The sequence below is a fragment of the Gobio gobio genome (assembly GCF_949357685.1).
Source record: "Gobio gobio genome assembly, chromosome: 2".
Lineage (NCBI taxonomy): Eukaryota > Metazoa > Chordata > Actinopteri > Cypriniformes > Gobionidae > Gobio > Gobio gobio.
This window is the reverse complement of record NC_137098.1, coordinates 71,896,774-71,922,324: the sequence shown is the minus strand read 5'-3', so window position 1 is coordinate 71,922,324 and position 25,551 is coordinate 71,896,774. Positions and strand designations below refer to the sequence as shown.

Sequence of the window (25,551 nt, the reverse complement as noted above, 5' to 3'; positions counted from 1 at the left end):
AAATTATGCAGAAAATGTATACAAATAAACAAATTAATCTTAATAGACAAGGAAGAACTCGGACCGTATAAAGTAATGAGTCTAAAGAAACATCCTTTTAATAGTTTGCGATAGTCATTCATAAATCACGGACTGAAAGACACAGACGCCCGCACAGCAGCCAGCTGATAACAAACAGGAAAATCCCCAAACCAACGTCTGATGGGAACTCTGTTAAAGCAGCAAACCGTTGCTCACTAAATAAACAAACAATTTAGTTACTACATACACGCTGGAGATCGCACTCAGACTACAATCAATCCACTCACCTCAAACGGTCGCAGCGACACGCAAAACCGCAGCGCCATGCCAGGCACGAGAACAAACAGACGAGAACCCACCACAGGTGCGCTCCAACCTAAATGCGGGCGCAACTCCATGACGTCACTGCAATTATGCCTATGCGGGCAAATGGGCTTCCAGCTCATCATGCCACACAAATATGTTCATGTTTAACAAACAAACAGCAGGAGTATGAAATTAAACAAAATAAGAATTTCCACAAAAAGACTAATTCTTAAAAATGAAAAATCTCTCAATAGTTGAACTCACACCTTCATCTCACACACATCTCTTTCTCTTTGACGGAGCTTCAGACGGAGGGTTTTTAAAGGCTCTCAGTGACCAGTATCACCGTCTCCACTAATGAACTCAACCCTCAGTTTAAACAGCAACAGATAAAAAGTGTCCCAGAACAGAGAAACACAAACACTGGGCCTGTCCAAACACACACACTCGCAGTCTTGGCCACTAGAGAGTGTGTGCATGAACATGATGTGTGTCCCATTGGGTCATCAGAAGTTCTACACACTCTTGTGGTCTTCATGTCCACTTGAACACTTGGACCAAATACAAGGAAAAATGTCACGTAAGCAGACAAATTATGAAGTGCAATGATCACAAGTGTGTGTGGACAGGCCCAGACATGTCCAGATGAAGGGATGTAACACGAGTTATGCAGTCCAGCAATATCATTAAAGCAGCTGTTTAGTTATTAAAGTTAAAATATAAATTGTGAATGTTCATAATTGTTTGATTATGGTCCATATATACTAATACTGACTGACACAGATGCAATATGCAAATATAGAGAAACAAGGGGCAAACACAACTATAGAGGAAGTGAATATGATATAGGGGTTTTTAGAGAAATACACAAATGATGTGCTGACTGAGGGATGAGAGCAGATATAATAATCTCGTAGTTTAAAGCTGCAGACAGAAACATCAGACTCAGGACAGAAACACACGACCTCTAAAGTAAGAACAACTCACATGTTCATTCTTCAGACACAATTAGACTTTGAGATGTTAATATTGTCTGAATGATTGCTAAACCTGCCAATGTTTTATTTATTTTTATGACATGATCATGTTTTACTCTAAGATGAGTTTTTCAATGTGTTTCTTCCTCAGAAATGGACCGGACTCTATATGTCGTTCTTCTTCTCATTGGTGAGTGTGTTTGTTGTTTATTTATGGTTTATAGTTTCATCAGGTTTGACCCTGTTATGAAAAGCATTAAATCAAACCCTCTCTTTCACAGCTCTCTGCTCCGTATCTGAATGTGTTCAGCGTCAGTATCACTTTATAAACGTGTTGAAGACCTGGACTGAAGCTCAGAGATACTGCAGAGAGAATTACACAGATCTGGCCACCGTTGACAACATGAACGACATGAACGAGCTGAAGAAGAGTGTGAATGTTGGAGGTGTCTGGATTGGGCTGCAGAAGACGAGTGTTGATAAATGGCACTGGTCTTCAGGTGAACCTGCGCTCGAGCTGAACTTGGCTAATGGACAACCTAAAGGCACAGACGAGTGTGCTTTGATGAGAAATGGACGATGGCATAAAGAGAGATGCAGTGAGAGACTGACTTTCATCTGCAGTTCATCTAACAACAGTAAGTGCAGCTATGATGACATAAATTGTTCATAAACATTGTTCCCTTTGGTTGGGCTCTTGAACTTCATTTATTTTACTGTAGTTGTAATTTTCTTCCTATTGATGCAACAAGAAATCACAGTTATTTGATTTAAAGAAAGGGAAGGAATAAATCAATTGCTTTTAAAAGGTGACTAACTTCTAACATATCATTAACTAGTCTGTTTCTAATGTTGAGAAATAATATTTTAAAAATCACACACACACACACATTGGGTTTTCATGTTTTTGGGGACTTTCCATAGGTGTAATGGTTTTTATACTGTACCGTATATTCTATCCCCCTACACTGCCCCTAAACCTACCCATCACACACACACACACACACACACACACACACACACACACACACACACACACACACACACACACACACACACACACACACACACACACACACACACACACACACACACACACATTCAGCATCAAAACATTCAGTTCTTGTTTAGTCACTAGAGCTCTTGTGTAAGTGAATTATACTAAGCTTTTGTCAGCTCAACATACTATTCCTATTTCACTTTACTTGTTTTTTAAGGCAATCGGTTTGCATGCTTGTATTAAGTAAGTCTAATTTGATTTTCCAGTGTAGCAATAGCAAGCTACGTCTGAAAGCATGAGATCCCACCCTCTCTACAGATAGCTCTCCAAAGCCACGGCTTCTTCAAAACACATGAACATAACACATAACATTTCAATAATAATGAACGTATACAACTCACAGAGCTTTAGATGTTCCACCTGACTGCTAAAGATTCAACTGCTGCAAAAAGCTTTTTGATGGCCATCACTGTTGAGATTCATACGCTGATTCTTGATGTCTGTGTGTGTCTAAATGACAGAGAGATTCAAACCTTTTTTGAACAGATCAACTTTTTAAGATTATATTGAAAACACCAGATCTTATGCTGAATCACAGAGCTTCTATAATCACTAAAGTAAAACATAACTCAAAGATTAGGCTCTAAATGACATCAGTGATTCAGCTCATGAAGATTATGTCAAAACACAACCAACAACACCTGATCACATTTTCTCTGGACTTGTCTGGCTGCTATAAATCAGGTACAGCAGACAGACATAAACTAATGTTATGAAGTCAAGGGTCAGGAGCCCAACATATCATAATTTGTTGAAGAAAATAGTAATTCCTGCTTAATCTGCATATTAACAAGCACTATAAAGAGCACACTGCAGTGCTAAAGCATAGTGCACACACTTTAGTAACCTGACACCGCTTGTCCGCAGTGCAGCAGCCCCGGCACAACACCTGTTTGTTTAATATAGCGCTTATAGGATACATTATGCTTTTTTACTGTACTGTATACGGGTTTAAACTTATCAGTATCTGCACAGTTATTAACAGTGTTTATTTGCCATGTCCCACTAATATTGCATATACATTTAATTTGTCTGTCTAACCGAAACCCCTTATATCCTCGTCTATATTCTTCAGTCCATATAATAAATATTCAGATTGTAAACTTCGCTCTTGAGTAGCTGCAGTTCTTTCTGACAGAAGAATTAGGCCAGTTGATGTACCGCTATCCATCTGCGCACAAAACATCTCACAGTTTGTTTAAATGAATATGACAGCCACTAAGTAAATTATTATATTTCAACATGAATTGGAGTAAAAACATAATTTTATAATTAGATTTAGAAGTTAATGCAAGAAACTGTTGAATGTGCAATTTATTTGTTTGCATACAATTTTTTATGTAGATTATTATGTATAAAAAATAAATAGCAACTGAATTTAGGCTAATAGTGGGCTCTGTTGTTAACCTTTAATATTATGAGAATGTGCAAGTTAGAGCTCTCTATATAGTTTATATCATTAGAAGATCATTTTTTCATCCTTAAACTTTTAATTATAATTGAATTTATTTAAAGACAGAGACATAATTTGTTCAGTAAATTAAAAAAAGAAGCAATTTTAGTTTAGTTTTCTCCCCCTGCTGTACCGTATCGTACTGTACCGTCACTTCAAAACCAAGGTACAAACCGAACCGTCAGTTTTGTGTACCGTTACACCCCTAACTGGAACTGATGGTTTATAGTTTTTAGTATTTATCCCATGCATATATAAATTAACATCTTGTTAATTTTGTGTGGTTTACGATGCATCAATTTGAAGGGGCCCGTCCACTTGTGTTATTTTGAGTCAGATAAATTTAATATTTTTCTTAACTCCCATTTGTGTTACACAGAAGAAAGAAAGTCATATACAACTTGGGCAGCATGGGCGTGAGTAATTAACATTATTGTAACAAAATATTTTATTAATTAAGTTGTTAATTTTAACCTTTAATACAAATACCAGCGGAAATGGCTCCTTTGTTTATAGCATTCTTGAGTTATTGAGGTATTTTACTTATTTATCCGAATGAATCGATCAGATCAGAATCAAATCTCAAGCTTATGAATTGCAGCACCAATAGAGTTGGTAGCACTGTGAGTAACCTGAATATTGAAAGCACCGATGCAATTTATATGCGTTTTTAAGTTAAGCGAGGGCGAGTTGATTATCACAGGCAATCAATTAAATATGCAACTTAAAAGCTGCAAAAGTGTTTAAGAAACATGAACTTACTTTTAAAATTGTCGATAAGACTGGGTAACTGCCACTCGAGGAGTTTTTCCCTCACAAAAGTATCCATGTGCTTTTTTGACTAGAAAAAAGGACATTTTGAATTACATCACTTAAAAAAAACTTATTTATGTATGTAAAAATAATTTTTATACCACACAAGCATCAAATATTTGTGTTTGGCCCAGCACACGGCAATCGTTGAAAGTTAAACTTTGAAAGTTGACGCGGTCCTGAAAAGTCGATTCACTTCCGGGAATCATTTTGTTTCAAAATTGGTGAACCGGTGTATTTTAACCGGATCGTTGGTTCTTTGAGACCTGAGGTCCCATGACATTTACATACTGTTTATGTGTTTTACATATCAATATCAAGTACCATACTCATCATATGGACAATTGCAGGTGTTTTACTTCCAGTCATATCACTTGTTTTGACTCATTTGACTCACTTGTTCAATTTGCAGTGACACAAATGACTCTTTCCTCTGTTTTCACAGATATACACATACTTCTTATTAAATAAGCAAATATATTAAAAACATTGATTACAATTAAGATACAATTTATACAAAACGAAATTCACTTTAAAGGGGTGATGAACTGAGAAATCAACTTTCCCTTGAGCCTTTGATATATAAAAGTTAATTGTGATATAAAACATAATTTAAGTTTCAGAGCTGAAAACTTCCTTGTTTGTCAAAGAAAAGCTTTTATTGACACCAGGCCCAGAAAATGAGAGCTCTCAGAAATATGTCAACCACTGATGTAATAGGACGCAGAAATGCGCCTAATAATACATTGCGCTGTGCCTGGTTGTGGAAGAACACAGTCCCTGCATAAGCTTCCTTCTGATTCTACTATTAGGAATGAGTGGTTGAACTATATTCCAGCTCATGTGTGGAAGACATTGTGTGTTTGTTCGCTTCATTTCACCGCGGAATCGATTGTAAACAAGATAGAGGTCGAGACTGGATTTGCAGTCAGAGTGAGATTAAAACACAATGCTGTGCCTTCTATATTGGATCCGACAGGAACGGTGCAACACACTTATGTGAGTAAAACATGTTTTTTATATGTGATAGTATTGAATTGTTACAGATCGCTTGATATCTATTGATTACATACCTTAGCACGCTGTCAGACTGGATAATTCTTTATTAGAGGTGTTATTGGTTCATTTGTGATCAGACTCGGACTTGTAACGCCAGGGCTCACAAAGTGTGTGTGTGTGTACGGTTCGTGGTTATATTCACTGATCGGGCCGACCAAGTGTGTGTGTGTGTGTGTGTGTACGGATCGCTGTTATATTCACATCGGGCCGACCAAGTAAAACAAAAATAACATTCCTTTCCTGCGTGCAAGTGTGTGTGTACGGGTCACGGTTATTCACTGATCGGGCCAACCAAGCGTGTGTGTGTGTGTGTGTGTGCGGTTCGCGGTTATGTTCACATCGGGCTGGCCAATACAAAAATAACATTCCAATCAATCGCGGGTGGATGAGAGCTGAATCATTGTGTTTGTTTGATGAGCCCTGTGAGCGTTTCCCCACATGATTCCCACATGTACTGAGGGAGCTGAGGCTCATTAAATATGCAAATCTTATCCAATCCTAGCCGTGGGCGTTTACTTCCAAGTCTTTAGTTCGGCACGCCCATCAAAACCGAGTGTTTTTCAGAAAGCCTCAAACCAAGGCAGAAAATAGCCTATTACTTATTCATTATGATGTTTTTGAATGTAAAAACCACGCGAACGTCAGAAGTTGACCTCAGACAACAGTATAAAAAATAAAAATTGCCAGTTCATGACCCCTTTAAAGAAAGGCTTTCTACAAAACAAAAATCATTTCTGACAAACACCATGTCTTCTGATATATTGCACATCAAATGATGTGTCCTTTATTACTCATGCTGTGCTCGTACATATATTAAAAAATAACATTAGGCTATAATATTTAAACATCAATATGAAACAAAATATGTTTTACTGGTACTATATTCTGAGCAGACATTTGTGAATAAAAGCTTTATTGATGTGACACTATGTTATTTACAATAAGCACGTTATATTCTGTTCTAAACAGTCTTGCGTCTATGATGTACATTTTATGTTGCAGCAGGATTAATATTTAAACTGTCTTTTTGCGTTTAAATATTTACAGATGCTAACAGAATAAACTTAGCCTACCACAATCAGCGGCTGAATCCATTGCTCTCAGAAATGAACAGCTTTTCATGAGGTGAATTATTCCAGGATTATTCCTCAACGCGTCTCAAAACGATGTAGCTGAAGTGTAGCGCTTCACTTGATGTGTTTGAGTTGATGTGTGGCGTTGACGCATGGATCGTCAGTATTTGAATCTTGAAGAGCGTGGCATGGTCGCATTACCGGATAATGAAGAGGCTCGCGAACGACTGACATTTCTCTTTTTTCAAACAGGTTACATAAACACAGAATTCGTTTTTTTTTTTTTTTTTGGTTTACATGATTTAAAACCGGACATATCATCGTTTCTTTAGATATATGTCTCATGTTTGTGTGATAAGTTCCCTTGTGAAAAAAAGTGCACTTTAGTGTACTTTTTTAAAGTGTACTTATTGCACAAATAATATACTTTAAAGGTATACACTTAAATGTGAATTAAATGCAATGTTTTCGGCGCACTGAATGCACATTAAGTGTAATTGATTTCAAATGTATCACATATTAAGTTGAAATAAAATGTAATAAGTTGCCATTAAGAGTGATTTTTTGGCACAACTTAAGTGGGACTTTAATACAACTTTATATGTACTTTCATAATTGCTTCTAATGTCTTCAAAATATAGTTAAAAAAGTGCACTGCTCAATCTATTGAAAGCAAATAATGTGAACGTCTCGGTTACGTATGGTAACCCTCGTTCCCTGAAGGAGGGAACGGAGAAGTACGTCGGTATTACCGACGAATTGGGATCACTTTAGAGAGCCCCTATCAGCTTCGAGATTTAGAGAACAGGCCAATGGGCCATTGGCGTGCGAGATTTGTATCTCGCGCTCCGCCCCGCGCCGCGGGTATAAACAGGAAGCGAGAGCATTGCACTGACGTTTTTCACTGAGGAGCCGAACTAGTGACTCGGTCATGCAGTGATGGTAAGGAACTGTGGCGACGGGACGTACGTCTCCGTTCCCTCCTTCAGGGAACGAGGGTTACCATACATAACCGAGACATTCCCTTTCAGTCGGTCACTACGACGTACGTCGGTATTACCGACGAATTGGGATCCCTATGGAAAACGCCACAGTTACTACCACTTCCAGCGCCCAGCGAGAGCCCCTCAGACCCCGTTCTGATGCGGGCGGGGAAATTCACGCAGGGAGAGTCATACTGCTGTTCCGCAAGACCCATTCAGCAGACTTATTGGATAACGCTGGGAAAGCGTGCCCGAAGGACGCTGCGGGAGCCACATCATGCCCGGAGGGAGTTACCATGTGGAAAGAATACGTATGGGCTGGCCGTGGGCAGCACAACATACGGAAGTCCCAGAGGTGGCCCCGGCCTATACAGGCGGGGGACGACACCGAACTGAGACGGCAGAGGAACTCTGCCAAGGGAAAGACACAAGCTCACCGTAGGGAGCTGTACCGTGGAGAATACACGTATGGGACCGCCGTAGGGGTCACGACATACGGACCCCAGTCCGACACAAGTTCCACCAATGCATACAAGTGCCAGACCTGGCGTCAGACGCTCCGCCACATCCGACTGCCGAGGGGTGCGGAGGACTCAACAGGGTTCGCCAATCCTGGGGAACTCGACTGGAGAAAATAAGCGCACGTATCCGTTCCATGGGGAAGGGAATGGCGCAGCAAGCCGACACTTAGAACGGGCACTTCAGCTGCTGACTATGGGAAGCGAGCACACGAGAAGCCACCGGTTCTACACGTAGGCTATAAAACCTAGCGAACGTGTTAGGTGTCGCCCAGCCCGCAGCTCTACAATATCTGTCAGCGAGGCGCCACGAGCCAGCGCCCAGGAAGAAGCAATACCCCTAGTGGAGTGGGCTCTTAACCCGAGCGGGCAGGGCACGTCTTGGGCTTCATAAGCCAAGACGATGGCGTCCACTATCCAGTGGGCCATCCTCAGCTTGGAGACAGCCTTTCCCTTCTGCTGTCCTCCGTAACAGATGAAGAGCTGCTCTGAGGTCCTAAGCTTTGCGTTCTGTCAACATAGACGCGCAGGGCGCGAACTGGACAGAGAAAAGCCAGGGCTGGGTCTGCCTCCTCCGAAGGCAGCGCTTGCAGGCTCACCACTTGGTCCCGGAAGGGAGTAGTGGGAACCTTGGCACATATCCAGGCCGGGGTCTCAGGGTTACCTGAGAGTCACCTGGCCCGAATCCCAGGCACGATTCGTCGACCGAAAATGCCTGCAGGTCCTCTACCCTCTTAACTGAGGCCAATGCAATCAGGAGTATTGTCTTTAGAGACAAGATCTTAAGCTCCGCTGACCGTAAAGGCTCAAAGGGCGCCCTCTGAAGTGCGTCAGCACCAGAGTCAAGTCCCAAGAGGGTATAAAGGGAGGACGAGGCGGATATAATCTCCTCGCCCCCCCAGGAACCTGACGATCAGATCGTGCTTGCCTAATGAATTAACCATTAACCAGGTCATGATTGCGCTATAGCGGCAACATACACCTTGAGGGTGGAGGGAGACAGCTTTCGCTCCAACCCGTCTTGAAGAAAAGAGAGCACAGATCTGACCGAACACTTTCGGGGGTCTTCTCGGTGAGAAGAGCACCAGTCGACGAACAGGTTCCACTTCAACGCATATAGCCGTCTCGTAGAGGGGGCTCTGGCGGAAGTGATGGTGTCAACTACCGCTTGTGGTAGGTCACCTAGAACCTCCGCATCCCGTTCAGGGACCAGACATGGAGTTTCCAGAGGTCCGGACGCGGGTGCCACAGGGTGCCGCGTCTCTGAGTCAGGAGGTCCTTCCTCAGAGGAATGGGCCAAGGAGGTGCTGTCGCGAGGAGCACTAGTTCCGGGAACCAAGTCCTGTTGGGCCAGTACGGAGCTACCAAGAGGAGCTGCTCCTCGTCCTCCCTGACCTTGCACCGTGTCTGTGCAAGAAGGCTCACTGGGGGGGGAACGCATATTTGCGTAGGCCCCGGGGCCAGATGTGTGCCAGGGCATCCGTGCAGAGGGTTCCCCCGGGCAGGGAATAGTACCACTGGCAGTGGGTCGTGTCGGGGCGGCAAACAGATCGATCTGTGCGGCCCCAAGCGACTCCAAATCAGCTGGACCACCTGGGGGTGGAGTCTCCACTCCCCGGGCAGCACGGGCAACCGTGACAGCTCGTCGGCCGCACGATTGAGCGGGCCCGGAATGTGGATGGCACGAAGGGACCTCAGATGCTTCGGACTCCAAAGAAGGAGATGGCGGGCGAGTTGGGACATGCGGCGGGAGCGTAGACCACCCTGTTTGATGATGTACGCAACGGCCGCAGTGCTGTCCGTCCGGATCAGAACGTGCTTGTCTTTGAGCGACCCTTTGAGGTGGCTGAGAGCAAGACGAACCGCCAGCAACTCCAGGCAATTGATATGCCATTGCAGTTGGGGCCCCGTCCACAGACCCGATACTGCAAGCCCGTTGTACGTGGCACCCCAGCCCGTGGATGAGGCATCCGTGGAGACAACAGAATGCCTGGACACTTGTTCTAGAGGCACTCCTGCCCGTAGAAATGAAGGGTCCGACCACGGGCTGAAGGTTTGGCGGTATCTCGGCGTCACTTGGACACGGAGGGACCCGCTGTGCCACGCCCATCTCGGGACTCGGTCGTGTAGCCAGTGTTGAAGCGGTCTCATATGGAGCAGCCCTAGCGGCGTTACTGCGGCTGCTGCTGCCATATGCCCCAAGAGCCTCTGAAATTATTTCAGTGGAACCACTGTACTGCGTTTGAACGTATTCAAGCAGCTCAACACCGACTGGACGCGCTCCTCGGTGAGGCGCGCTGTCATGGCGACCGAGTCGATCTCCATCCCGAGAAAAGAGATCCTCTGTACGGGACAGAGTTTGCTATTCTCCCAGTTGACCTGAAGACCCAACCGGCTGAGGTGCCGAAGCACCATGTCCCTGTGTTCGCACAACTGTTCCCGCGACTGGGCAAGAATCAGCCAGTCGTCGAGATAGTTGAGAAGACGAACACCACGCTCTCTCATGGGAGCAATGGCCGCCTCCGCGACTTTCGTGAAGTCACGGGGCGACAGGGACAGCCCGAAGGGCAGGACTTTGTACTGACATCCCCGTCCGTCGAAAGCAAAGCGTAGAAATGGTCTGTGTCGAGGGAGAATCGAGACATGAAAGTACGCGTCCTTCAGGTCGATCGCTGCAAACCAATCCTGGGGACGGGGGCACCTGAAGATGCGTTTCTGCGTTAACATTCTGAACGACATCCTGTGGAGGGAACGGTTCAAGTAAGGCAGGTCCAAGATTGGCTGTAACCCGCCGCCTTTCTTGGGTACAATGAAGTACGGGCTGTAGAACCCGGACTTCATATCAGCTGGAGGGACCGGCTTTATGGCGTCCTTCGCCAGCAGAACAGCGATCTCCGCCTGAAGCACGGGGGCATCCACCCACGCAATAGACGTGAAGTGAACGCCACCGAACCGGGGCGGACGCCGGGCGAACTGAATCGCAAGCCGAGTCTGATGGTACAGATGACCCAGCGAGACGGGCTGGGGAGCGCTAGGCAGGCCCCCAGAGACCGAACAAGCGGGGCCATCGGTACCACAGACGTACCCGCAGCAGGGCAGCGAGGCGGAATGCAGGGACCCCAGGACGACATGGGAGTGGTCCGTGTAGGGGTCTGGGTCTGACACACGACCTGCATCCGCTGAGGGGGTGCGCGAGTGTGGGTGCACAGCCGGCACCCCCTGATGGCGATTTGGAGAGGCACCAGAGGCTGACAAGGCATGGGAGCGTTGTACACCGCCCAGCGCGTTCTCCAAATGAAGGAGGGGCTGAGCGTGGCAAGGCTTTGTGGCATTGCACACGGTCTGCCTCACCTCCTTCCTCAGCGGGGAACAAGAGCGGCGAGGCATAGCGTCGCGCACTGTCGTCCACACACCGCTGAGAAGAGGGGAATGAGAGTGGCGAGGCTTGTAGCATCACACACTGCCATTCTCGCCCTCTTGTGGGGAGGGGAATGAGGGCGGCGAGGCTTGTAGCTTCACACGCTGCCATTCCTGAACTCCCGAGACCCAGAGATATTGGAACTGTTCTTCTCTTTTTTTTTTTATTTTTTTTTTTTAATATATATATTTTTGGGTACCACTGGCTGTTTTTAACCCCAGTGGCGGAACAGAATTACTAATGGTTTTTACCCGGCCCTCCTCCGGGGGAAGAACAGTCCCGAACCAAATCCGGGTCAATGGTGTTTCTGGACATCGTCTAGCCAAGGGCCAGCGCTGTGCGCAGCTCAACCTCGGCTGAGAACTACCCTCATGCCCTAAGCAGGGCAGAGGTGGCCTGCCAGTGGCACTGCCACCCCACCGATGAGGGTAGTGAGAGAGAGGAAAACTTTATACATATTATGGCCCTATTGGTGTTCCATATTTTGGCACCAATAGTTCCATAATGCAAAAGCCTTCCAACGCACATCCGGGAAAGGCAAGGGGCAGGCAAGGCGATTTATGCGTTGCACTATGCCTCAGCCACCCGGGAAAGCATGGCTGTCGAGCATGAATCGGATTTAGCACGAGCGCCCACTATTATAGTGGTAATCTCAGCATCATCCTCATTTTCAACACATAGCAGCCCTCTCTCCGATGCAGCGATTGACATCTGTCCTCTGCTAGAGCCCCAAACGAAACGCTAGGTCCTTTTTTTTTTCTTTTTTTTTTAGGACCAGCAATCCCATCTGTAAGCTACCAGCAGACATGTGAGACAGTGGGCGTGGCCGTGAGACGACGTGGCTATGCTCTCATTAGAGAGCATAGACCACCCACAAACACAGTCTCAACATGCGTAGCCGGCGAGTGACGCGCGCTGAGCTGCCGTGGCAACCCGCGCTGTCACTCGGCAGCTAGACGGCACACGGCGCGCTGAACACTCAAACCCCCACGCGGAAGGCGAGATGACCAGCGCGTCGACGTGATCCCGTTCCCCTGGGAGAACATGGATCACCCACGAACACAGTCTCAACATGTTTATGCGAGAGGGATCGTGGCCGTCAGGACAGGAAACAACCGCATCCAGAAACGCACGAGTGGAATGACGTCTTGAAAAAGACGCAGTGTCACACCCGTGTTTCTCTTTTGTGAGGAAACGCTCTTTAAACAGTGCTGAAGCACCCAGGGGAAGACCGCGGCAACACACAGGTGGTAAGTGCAGTCCTGTGGTGCACTCACTGAAACAAACGCCCTCACCAGACCGACAGTTGCTGTGAGAACAGCAGTTTGTTATGCTGATGCAGCGGTGAACATGCGGTCGCACTGATTGTGCCTTTTCGCCAACACAGAGCGTCCTTCTCGTTCTCTGGAGCATCTCTCTTGCAGATAGGCTTTCTTTTAGAAAAGCAGGCTTGCTTCATCAACGCCGTTCGGCTCCGAAGTGAATGACGTCAGTGCGATGCTCTCACTTCCTGTTTATACCCGCGGCGCGGGCGGAGCGCGAGATGCAAATCTCGCACGCCAATGGCCCATTGGCCTGTTCTCTAAATCTCGAAGCTGATAGGGGCTCTCTAAAGTGATCCCAATTCGTTGGTAATACCGACATACGTCGTAGTGACCGACTGAAAGGGAACTAAAATATACTTTAATGTCAGCTAAATATACACTTAAGTGTGAATTAAATGTAATATTTTCGCCGCTTAAGTGCATCTGATTTGTAATTAATTTCAAATTTATCACAGCTTAAGTTCATGTTAAAATGCAATTAGTTGAGACTTTAGTATATTTTTATATGTAATTTAAAATATGGTAAAAGTGTACTTTTGAATGTACTGACAATTAATTAATGTGAACTAAAATATATTTTAATGTCAGCTAAAAATACACTTAAGTGTGAATTAAATGCAATGTTTTCTGCACACTGAATGCACATTAAGTGTAATTGATTTCAAATGTATCACACATAAAGGTGAAATAAAATGTAATAAGTTGCCATTAAGAGTGATTTTTTGGAACAACTTAAGTGGGACTTTAATACAACTTTATATGTACTTTCATAATTGCTTCTAATGTCTTCAAACTATAGTTAAAGTGTACTGCTCAATCTATTGAGAAGCAATTAATGTGAACTAAAATATACTTTAACGTAATTTACATATACACTATTATATAATTAAATACATTTGTAATTACATTTTTATAATAATACAGCTGCAATTTAGTATAATAAACAAATCCAAATTGAAACCCTCTACATTTATTGACAAAACAATCTGTAAAACAAATACACAAACCTTTTTGTTGATGCACAAGAAAATCCCAAGAAACAATTCACACAAACAGAAATTAATTTAGAAAGCGTCTGGAGGACAATGAGGATTAATCTTCCTCATACAATGGTACTTAAATCTGCCCATCACAGAAAACATTCTGCATTTTTACATTTTCAGAAAACATTATTCTGTATGATTTATAAGATTGTTACCTCATGGTGACCTAAAAAAATTTACTGGTGTTACTATACTTGTGGGGTCAATTGGTCCCAATAACGTAGGGATTACCAGTACACACACAGAAGCAAACACACAGTACCTCACACACAACACATGAATTAATACAAACAAAATGTAAAGAAAAGTATCATTCCATGTACAACACTAAGATTCAAAACTTTGGGTAAAGCTGTACAATAACGTTTAATTAGTTAACTACTTCATTTAACATAAACTTAGAATGACTAATACTTTAAACAATTATTAATCTTAGTTAATGTTAATTTCAACATTTACTTATTAGGGGTGTAACGGCAAACGTATTCGTACCGAACCGTTTGGGTACAGGACTTCCGGTGTGGTGCACGTGTGTACCGAACAGTATGATGGCAATTTTTAACAGTTAACAGTCGGCTTGTTTTACGCACAGAACACACTTCAATCCGAGTTCCTACACAAAGATATTAAGTATTCAGTTCATTTTATCATGAAATTTGAGTGATAAATGCCATTTTGATGCTCTTTAATGTGACGTGACAGATCACTGTACAGGCACGTCAGCTCAAGCGGCAGCGCAGAGCGAGTGAATGCAATCATCTCATTATAGTCAAAGAATAAACATGAATTAACATCAGAAGGTGTGTTGAGGATACATTACAACTTACTGAAACATATCACATGTTGTGTAATCGCTCAATCAGTGTTTCAACGGCGGAAAGACGTCAGTAAAACAGCTTGTAAACAATGTCACGCAGCATCACATTTACTAGAAGTCATTCAGTGTCCACAGCTGTTAGTTCACTAGAAAAATCTACTTTTTCACTAAATATATGACCTATTTTAGCCTATATATTCATTATAGTCTACTGAACCTGTTAGTGATATGTCTTGATTATTTAATGTATTGGAGTAATGTACGTAATGTTTAAATAAATCTGTCATGAAAATGACAGCCACTGTGTATAAATGATTATGTTTGTGTACTGTGCAAGTGCAAGTAAGGGCTTCCTATATAGTCTACACTTTACAGCATTTGCAGAGATAATTTTTATGTCTTTAAGAAACTTTTAGTTATAATTGAATTAATTTAAAGAGCACCTATCATGGCATTTAAAATGTTCCAAATATTGTTTTAGAAGTCCCCACCAAAAGTTTTGCATGCATGCAATGACAAAAAAGACTTTAGTTTTCTTATAATATGCATTTATTTTTACCTGTTTTGACAGCGATTCTCAAATGATTCCTTTAGTGATTCACTTTTCAAAACCCCGCCTTTACCTTTACGTGACGCTAATCTGCGGTGATTGGTCCGATGACCCAGTCAGTTGTGATTGGTATAGTCTGTGCAGATATTTTCGGAAACGGAACGCCCATCAAAGTCTTATAGTGACAGTAATTTGTTAATATGTGTCAGGAGTTATGAATATGAATATGAAAACCGCGTCGGTACCGTTTGATTGTAATATGAGCCTCAGCTGATCTCATTCATAAAAAAACTCCTCTATTCTCCTCACAAAGACTCGCGACAAATCAACATCCCTCAGGGCTTTTAGTTAAATAGTGTGCAGATGATGAGAAATATTGATAGATTCTCATATGTCTGTGTCAAATTTCTAAACAGAGGAGTATTTTTAATTCAATACTTCCTCAAAATGCGCAGATATAGCCTAATCATGAGCGATTGAGTCTCTTATGTGTTGTTTTCAATTCATACTGGCAGCCGGATGGCGCTCTGTGCACATTAGGGGTGTAACGGTTCGTGTATTCGTACCGAACGGTTCACGGGGTGAGTTCCAAATGGAATCAGTATTCCCTATTTGATCATCCCTATGTGAGCAGGACACACGTGTACCGTATGTAGCAGTTTGGAATGCACTTGGCAAAGGGAGCGGCGTAAATTCCTCATTATCTTCAGCTGGGATGTTCCGGTGACAACGCAGCACAGTGTCCGTCAGCAGATCAGGGTTGCCAGATATTCACAACAAAACCCGCCCAATCGCTACTCAAAACTAGCCCAAAACAAGCCCAGTCTCATTTCAGTGGGTTTTTTTTGGTAAAAATCTCTTATGGGGGGTAAAATATATGTTTTTTTGGCAGGGTTTCCTGCTGAAATACGCATTCCCGGTGCTAAATATCACACAATTGGGGTCGCTTCAACCTGCGGACATGTATGAACTTGGCAACACTGCAGCAGATGTCGCAGTTTTATCTGCATCATTTTCTTTTTTTTTAGCATAACTGTTGCAAATAAAAATAAACATTTTTTATTTTAAAATGTTTATTAAAATATGCTTTGTAATTCTGTATATAAAAAGTAATATAACTCTTAAAAATATGAATTGTATATTTATTTATGCCGGCGCTGCGTTGTCACGGGAACATCCCAGCTGAAGATAATGAGGAATTTACATACGGCACACGCGTGTGTCCTGCTCACATAGGGATGATCAAATAGGGAATACTGATTCCATTTGGAACTCACCCCGTGAACCGTTCGGTACGAATACGCGAACCGTTACACCCCTAGTGCACATGTAGTCCATATGGTACAGACAGACAGAATAACACCTTTATCCAACTTGTTCTTGTCTTCCGTGTGTGCCTCCACGACGCATGCGCGAGAATATGACGCAGATCCGGCGTTCGGACACATGACCCAGAAGAGATTTGTTTACGAGCAGAGGAAGACGCGCGTGTCTAAGCTGTTGGATTCTACATTGATCGTGCTTTAGGTCTCGGCGTAGTGCTCAAAATGGGGTTAGAGTGTACATTTCATCGATTCCCAAACCCCGGCGCTACGTCATATTCTCGCGCATGCGTCGTGGAGGCACACGCGGAAGACAAGAAGAGGTTGAATAAAGTCGTTATTTTGATTTTTTTTTGCGCACAAAAACTATTGTCGTCGCATCGTAAAATTATTGTAGAGTCACTGTGGTGAGATGGACTTTGTAACGACGTTTTAAGTGCCTTTTATGGGTCTTGGAAGTATGAATGTACTGAATGCCAATGGAGTCCTATCTGAAGCCTTTCTCAGCCATCAGCTTTACACTAAAATATCTTCATTTGTGTTCCGAATTTGAACGGAGGTGAACAACATGAGGGTGAGTAATTAATGACAGAATTTTCATTTTTGGGTGAACTAACCCTTTAAGGACAATGACAATTTGTTCAGTAAACCACTTTTTAATTGAAAAAAAAAAAAGCAATTTTATATTTAGTTTTCTCTCCCTGCTTTACCGAACCGTCAGTTTTGTGTACCGTTACACCCCTATTACTAATGCAATCTTAAAATCGAAAGCTGTATAAGTTAATTAGTTAATGCACTGTTAATGTACATGAACAATGGCTATAAATGTCATTAACTAGCTTTGAACTATATTTGATTAACTAAGGTCAACAAATATTAATAAACACTGTAAAAAAAAATATTGCTCATCACTGTTAGATCATGTTGGCTAATACATTAAATAATGTTAACAAATGAGATCTTATTCTAAAGTGTTACCAAACTTTTAAGCTCTTAAACCTTTACTAGCACCAAAGTTAGGACCAAAAGGTTTATTCTAAAATCTTATTCCAGCATTACGGTGAATGAAAGTAAAAAATAAAAAATAAATAAAAAACCTGAAGAACTCCAAAGGCACAATTATTATTATTTTTTAATTATTCATCACCAACTATTTTGAAGTTGTTGGAAAGTGCTGTTTATGTCAATGTTCCAGAAGCTCTCCATCGGCAGAAAACTTGCGCACCATCTCTCCACAGTAGATGAGAATGGACATGTTCCAAAGAGGCAGCTGGTATTCACACTGGTGTATCTGTTAAAAAAAATTATTATTTTAGCAATAAGAGGGATCATAAAAATTAGCATGTTGTCTTTTTATTTAGTACTAACCTGATGAAGCTGTTTATTCTGCAAGGTGTGTGTAAACTTCTGACCGCAACTGCATCTATGTGATGAATTACCTCAGTCATCAGGGCAACATCACAGTAGAAGCTGGCAGAGGTTCCTTCACGTTCCCCACAAACACCAGATCCCACGGACCACATCATCTTCACGGACACTGGGCCTTAAAAATAGAGGACATTTTCATAATCGTTTTTATTCCCACTTTACAGGGAATTAAACATAACTTAAATATATATAAATAACCCAAGACCCATGCAAATCAAGAAAGGTATTCTTCCATTTTTCCTCATTTTTCTTGCCTTGCAAGTTTCATCTGACCATCTCCATGAAGGATGCTCCTGTATTTGCCACGGCTGGCACAGTAATGCTGCGGCCCCATTCCTTTGGGTTGTTACCTGTAAAATATATAATGATTCGGGGTGTAAATGCACAGGTGGGAATTTATTACTTACAAATGGACAAGATGCAAAGCATTTAAAAGCTAAAGCTTAAAAGACTTGATAGCAGTGTTTTAGCTTGTAGTGTGTGATCAGTGTCATGGCTGGGAATAAATTCATAATTAACAATAACTTCACCTCATCAATACGGCTCTGTGATTCCACACAGCTTGCACTGGATCTCCAATAACACATCTATACTGATCCTACAAAATAAAAAAAAATTAAATAACTCCAGATAAGCACAAAATATTACAAAAACACAAATAGTAACTTAACATCGTACTCTCCAAATGCAAAAAAAATAAATAAAAAATAAATAAATACATTACAAGCATTATTTCTAGAGGTGGGTGATATATTGACTATTACTGGTCGTTATAATATGGATTAATTGTATATAAATGTCTAAAGTTACTATAACTTTAAGTCATTTAGTTCATTTAAAAATTCTGAGTTCGATTAAAATATTGTATTTTCAGCAGCCAAATTCCTCGAACACGCCCACACACACACGATCACATTCCGAAATAATAAATTATTATAATGCAATCATAGATACATGATGATAGGGAACATGATTCATTCACCTCCCGAGTCTATATTGCGTCTGTCTGTGATTAAACTAAATAACGTTACACTCTTAACCGCAATAAGAACTGCCATGTTACGGTGAAAATCAAGAAAGCTTAAATCAAGATATACTTACTTGACACGTTTGCAGCACATAACGTCTCATCTGTAATCATCCAATGATCCAAAAGGTTCACTCCGTTGTTCTCTTGTTGTTTGATCAGCTTCAGTTTCCTCACGCATCGCGATTACAAAAACATGGCGGACAGCGCATTTTTCAAAATCATGACGTAGTATTTTTGGCGCATGCGCATTAATATATTAAATAGAAAGATATTTCGTGCATGGTTAAATATTGATTATAAATGTTTTCCATTTCTGTTCAAGTTTAAGTTGTTCTAACTCTCTGTGTAGTTGGACTGTATGGTTTAAAGAACTTGACTCATTCACCTAACTAAAAGTCAATCATGTTTACAGTGTAGTGTAGTCTGATTAAAATTAAATGTTTTTTAACTGAATTTGAATGCAAATTAATTTTGTTTAGATTTGTTCAACTTTTGTTTGCAATTAAATGTGTGTTTAATCGGCGTAGAACAACATAATGATATTGAAATTAATCTGTACACACAGTACTACATTGCTATTACATTAAGCACAAATAGCTAAGCTACTCCTCTCATAAATTACACTTTATGTCAAATATTATGTAAAAAACTGACACTTGTAGTTGAGTTCATAGAGCAGGAGCTATATATAAATTTTAAAAAGTGTATTGAAGCTAGAAGAAATACATTATTGCACACAGTATACATTATAGACTAAATTTAAAATACATTAACAAATGTAATTTTTGAAATTTTTTTCCATGTGCTTTAGTATGTCAATATAAAAATAAGTGTACTTTATAAAATATAAATAACAATAATTATTTTAAATATGTTTAAGTGAAATATAGGTAGACATTATTACAAGGTGCATTTTTAAAAAAGTGCACTTAAGTGTGCTTATAAATATTGTCATGAAAGTGTACTTTTTTAATTAAAAATGTATGACATTATTACAAAGTGCACTTATTAAAAGTGCACTTAAGTGTGTTTATAAATATTGTCATGAAAGTGTACTTTTTAGGTAAAAAATTATTACATATTACAAAGTGCACTTATTAAAAGTGCACTTAGGTGTGTTTATAAATATTGCCATGAAAGTGTACTTTCCTTAAGTAAAAATTAATTAGATATTATTACAAAATGCATTTTAAAAAAGTGCACTTAAGTGTGCTTATAAATATTGTCATTAAAGTGTATTCTCTTTAAGTACACTTAAGTGGCCTTTAATTTTACTTATATCGTATGATCTGCAAGTGCACTTTTTAAAAAGTATACTTTTAAGATTTTAAGTACACAAAAAGTATACTTTCAATACAATTAAGCACACTACTTTTTCACAAGGGTTTTCACTAAGCTACAGGTCATTTTCTGAAGAGAATCAGATTAGACATCATTTACAGAGAGGCTGCAGATTGCGCATCATGTTTGTTTTCTTTATTTTGCAAAAAGCACAACATTTTGTTCTTATTATGACTTTACATAAAAAAGATGAAACTCAACAGATTTGAATGATGTATAATGCCTGAATGATAAAAAACAACATAGTTATTTGAGTCTCTTTGGCATTGGTAAGAAAAAAGAGTCGAAAAAAAAAGGCACGACGGCCGACTCGAGGGGGATAAAATGATTATTAATGAAAACATTATATGAACTTACCTTGAAACATCTGCAACCTGTGGCTTTGCCCCTTTGTCCTTTCAAAATGACAGTTTGGGAGCGAATTTAAACATCTTCAAGGCTTGAAGCTCGTGAAACAACCAAGTGCAGGGTAGAAACAATTGGTTCATATTCTGATTCCTGATGTCTGTGTGATTTTAAACTCTGTCAGATAATGAAAGCACTGCTGGATCTTAAGCTGTAACATCACAAATATATTGCAATGTCAAGTCAAATCAACTTTATTTATATAGCGCTTTTTACAATGCAGATTGTTTCAAAGCAGCTTCACAGTGTTAAACAGGAAAATAATGCAGCAGAATTTGATTTGGCTTTATACCTGCTTTGGAGAAAACGGTGATGTCATCAGCTCATTTAAATTATCACACAGTGACAGTGTGGGCAGATCAGTAATTTAGTTTATACGGTTAATTTAGTTTACTAATTAAATTTATTTGGATATTTAGTTGAAAATGTTGTGTCCCCAACTGAGCAAGGAACCAAAACTCCATCAGGACCATAATGGAGAAAAATAAACCCTGGGAGAAACCAGGCTCAGTCGGGGTGCCAGTTCTCCTCTGGCATATTAACAAACAGCGTATGATTATTATTCTGGCAACTTTACAGGTCAGGGGTCGTATTAGATCAGAATATTCGAAAGATCGGAGGCAACACGCAGTTGACGGGTTTATTGACATATCGATCAATGTCACATTAATACAACGTTAACTATATTAATAATATAAAATCATTAGAACATTAACTATATAACAAATTAATGATGCTAAATAAAACCAGTGAAACAGGCCATTACATGATTATAGTGTCATCATCAAAACTGAATTGCCATTATCGAGTCATCATAATTTATTTTGCCATAAAAAAGGTCAATAATCACTTCATTATCTCATTAACTTCTAAAGTCTCTGAATGACACGTGTTTCTGATGCTCCACCGCTGCTCTTATTCACATCCAAACCATAAATCAGTGTAAGAATAATGAACAAACTGACTCTGAATCTGTTTCCATGTGTTTTTCTTAAAGTGAGCACAGGACTCGTCTTTGTCAATCAGATGATGAACTGGACAGAAGCTCAGCGTTACTGCAGACAGAATCACATTGATCTGGTCAGTGTGAGGAACCAGAATGAGAGTCAACAGATTCAGAAGTTCATCAATGATAGTCGCATATCTAATGATGTCTGGATCGGCCTGTTCAGAGACTCATGGCAGTGGTCAGATCAGAGTAACTCCTCATTCAGAGACTGGAGGTCTGATGAACCTGATAACGGAGGAAATGAAAACTGTGCAGTGATTGAATGGGGGGCTCAGAGACAATGGAATGACGTCTCTTGCAACATCCAATGTCCTTTTGTGTGTCATGAAGGTGAGCAGATCCTCTCAAAACACACACAGTCCATCATCAGCTCCAGATATCTTAAAGTTCACGCTACATGTCTGACATGACAGATTCCTCCACAGTGTTTGTTCTGCATGTTGTTTTTGATCAGTCTCTCTCTAGTTTTTGCTTGTGGTTTGTTTTGTGTCCAGATAAACTGATTCTGATCAAAGAGAACCGGACGTGGTCTGAAGCTCTGAGATACTGCAGACAGAATCATGTGGATCTGGTCTCGGTTCATTCAGTCGAGATGCAGCGTCGTGTGATGAATGTGGTTAAAGGGGCGTCTACTGCGGAGGTGTGGTTGGGTTTACACAACTACTGCATCATGAACATGTGGATCTGGCTGAGCGGAGAGATCGTGTGCTATCAGAACTGGGCTCCAGGGAACGGAACGACACCGGAAAACTGCAGCCTCGAGAAGAGAAAAGGAGCAGTTCAGTCTGGAGGAGATCAGCGCTGGATCAGCCTTCCTGAAAGCCACAAACTCAACTTCATCTGCACAAATTATGAGTGAAAACATGTGAATGTTTGAGTGTTTACCCACATTCACTGTTTTCATTCTTCATTATGTTTCTTATTTACTTTCATCTGTTTGATTTGCTCTTTAGTAATTTCTAAATTAATCTACTAATTGTGTTTTAAGTCTTATTGAAGTTTATGTTAATTATCATGACATAATGTTATCAAAGTTTTCTGACAGCAATGATTACTGTTCTTTAGACGTCTAAAATACTAACACAATATATGTGTGTTTTAAGAATCTCTTTGCATATCTGGTGTGTTTATGTCTTTATGTTTTTCACTAATATTATCTGTAGTAATAACAGCTCTTCATAATAACAATTATTTTGTGTATTTTATATTATGTCTCAGAATTAATGTTTTATTCTTAAAGGCAGAAGGGAAGTGATGTCACAATGAACTGTCAATGAAATGTATTAAATATGTAATATGTATAATTTTGTCGTGTTTTGTTTTTGTTTTCTGTTCATGTCTGAGTTTCTTGTTAGTCTATGGTTGTTGATTAGTTCTGTCACCTCTGTTTGTCATCCTGGTTTCTGATTGATGTGTGTCTTCTGTTCAGGTGTTAAACTGTAAGCTTCTTGTCTGGTATTAGTCATGTTTAGTTGTTGTGTGTGTTGCAGTTTTCTCCTGTGAGTTCCTGGATTTCAGTTGGTGGATTTAAATAAAGGTTTCTTTGGATTTCTGCTTCGTCTTGTGCTTTGTATCTACATGACAGCGTGACATTTGTCATTGTCATTGTGTTTGTTTGAAAAACAAAATATTTAGACATCTTCATCCTGTTCAAAAGGACGACTGGGTCAGAGTCAGCGTCTAGCCATTCTGGAGAAAACGGTGATGTCATCAGTTCATTTCAATTATCATACAGTGACAGTGTGGGCTTTAGATCAGTAATTAGATCAGTCATTTAGTTTATATGGTTAATTTAGTTTAATAATTAGATTTGAGTTGAAAATTTTTGAAAAATGTAGTATCCCCAACTTTATATATAAAAAAAGTTAAACAACTGCTTCAAATTGGTTAAGTAACATTACCCACGGTCTACTTTAATTACTTTTGTTAATATTTATACCTTTGTGATTATGGTATCTTACCTTAATCATCTGAAATATATATATGCGTTTAGTATTTATCTACTAGTAATGATGTGGAGCACATCATATAAGGTTTCACCATATATCCTGTTTTTATTAATAATAATAATATGGGTGCATTTTATTGTTAATTTTGTGTTTTTCAAAATAAATGAATTAAATTAATTTTGAGTCCGCATTCATCATTCACAGCTGTTGAAATAGCCATTGTATAGGACATAAATTAGGTTAAACTACTGCATGTCAGCCCACAGAAAAATAAATAAATATACAAATTACCAACACAGAACTATTGCTCAACGAACGTCACAGTATAAGTTAACTTGCAACGTTAAGAATTATGGCAGACAAACGGTGTGCGCATGTTTCGAAATTATTCCAACTGAAAGTCAGCACATGTAAACACCAGACCGGTTTAGATGCACGTCCTGATTTTGCCAAGTCCTTGCTGTCCTGAGACCAATGTGCTTTAATGATGACCCTGGGACAACAACTGCCTCAGCCAATCAACGTTTATGACGTCATCACCGTGAGTCCCGTGCGCTCTGCAGAGTCCGCCAAATTTGAAAAAAAAAAAAAAACGGCCTGTGCGCGCTGCAGTGCACTCTACATCCCATCTGCCAAGTTACAAGGTCAGTCCAATGATTTTGTTAAAATAATCTTATTAGTGTACAGCAGTGTGCTACTATGACAATAGTTTGCATTTGAGAGTTAATTGGCATATTACCAGCCAAAATTATTCAGTAGCCTATTGCTACATTGAACAGGGCTATACAGACTGCGTAAGTGATGCATATCTATGGGTGCCAGTGCCACAGCAAAGGTCCTTAAAATCTCTTTAATTAGCATATACAGAGCAAAAATCAACTGTTGCCTTATATTGCATCTTTTTTTTTTTTGCATCAACTTTGCGCGCAACTCGGTCCAACAGAGAGCTCGCTGCGAGATCCAGGGAGAAGTGTTTGAATGAGCTTATTTATCATTATTAGCTTATTATATGTATTATTACATAATAAGCTTATATACTTATCATCACTGATTTATTCTGTTACGCGATGTTGTCTTCAGACCATCATATGCATATGTTGACCTCAAGTCATCACTGATTTATTCTGTTACGCGATCTTGACTTCAGACCATCATATGCATATGTTGACCTCAAGTCATCACTGATTTATTCTGTTACGCGATCTTGACTTCAGACCATCATATGCATATGTTGACCTCAAGTCATCAGTGATTTATTCTGTTACGCGATGTTGTCTTCAGACCATCATATGCATATGTTGACCTCAAGTCATCACTGATTTATTCTGTTACGCGATCTTGACTTCAGACCATCATATGCATATGTTGACCTCAAGTCATCACTGATTTATTCTGTTACGCGATGTTGTCTTCAGACCATCATATGCATATGTTGACCTCAAGTCATCAGTGATTTATTCTGTTACGCGATGTTGTCTTCAGACCATCATATGCATATGTTGACCTCAAGTCATCAGTGATTTATTCTGTTACGCGATGTTGTCTTCAGACCATCATATGCATATGTTGACCTCAAGTCATCACTGATTTATTCTGTTACGCGATGTTGACTTCAGACCATCATATGCATATGTTGACCTCAAGTCATCGC

The 25,551-nt window shown here is 40.6% G+C and overlaps 1 protein-coding gene across 1 annotated transcript; it reads left to right on the top strand.

Annotated features, from left to right (window-relative positions):
• The first annotated feature begins 1,229 nt into the window (after positions 1 to 1,229).
• Positions 1,230 to 24,166, top strand: LOC307120806 (C-type mannose receptor 2-like). The gene is made up of 5 exons (XM_079807981.1): positions 1,230 to 1,299; positions 1,456 to 1,494; positions 1,586 to 1,942; positions 21,940 to 22,281; positions 22,446 to 24,166. Exons 2-5 carry the CDS (start codon positions 1,458 to 1,460, stop codon positions 22,808 to 22,810), a joined length of 1,101 nt encoding a protein of 366 aa, XP_079664107.1. The 5' UTR covers positions 1,230 to 1,299; positions 1,456 to 1,457; the 3' UTR covers positions 22,811 to 24,166.
• Positions 24,167 to 25,551: the final 1,385 nt, after the last annotated feature.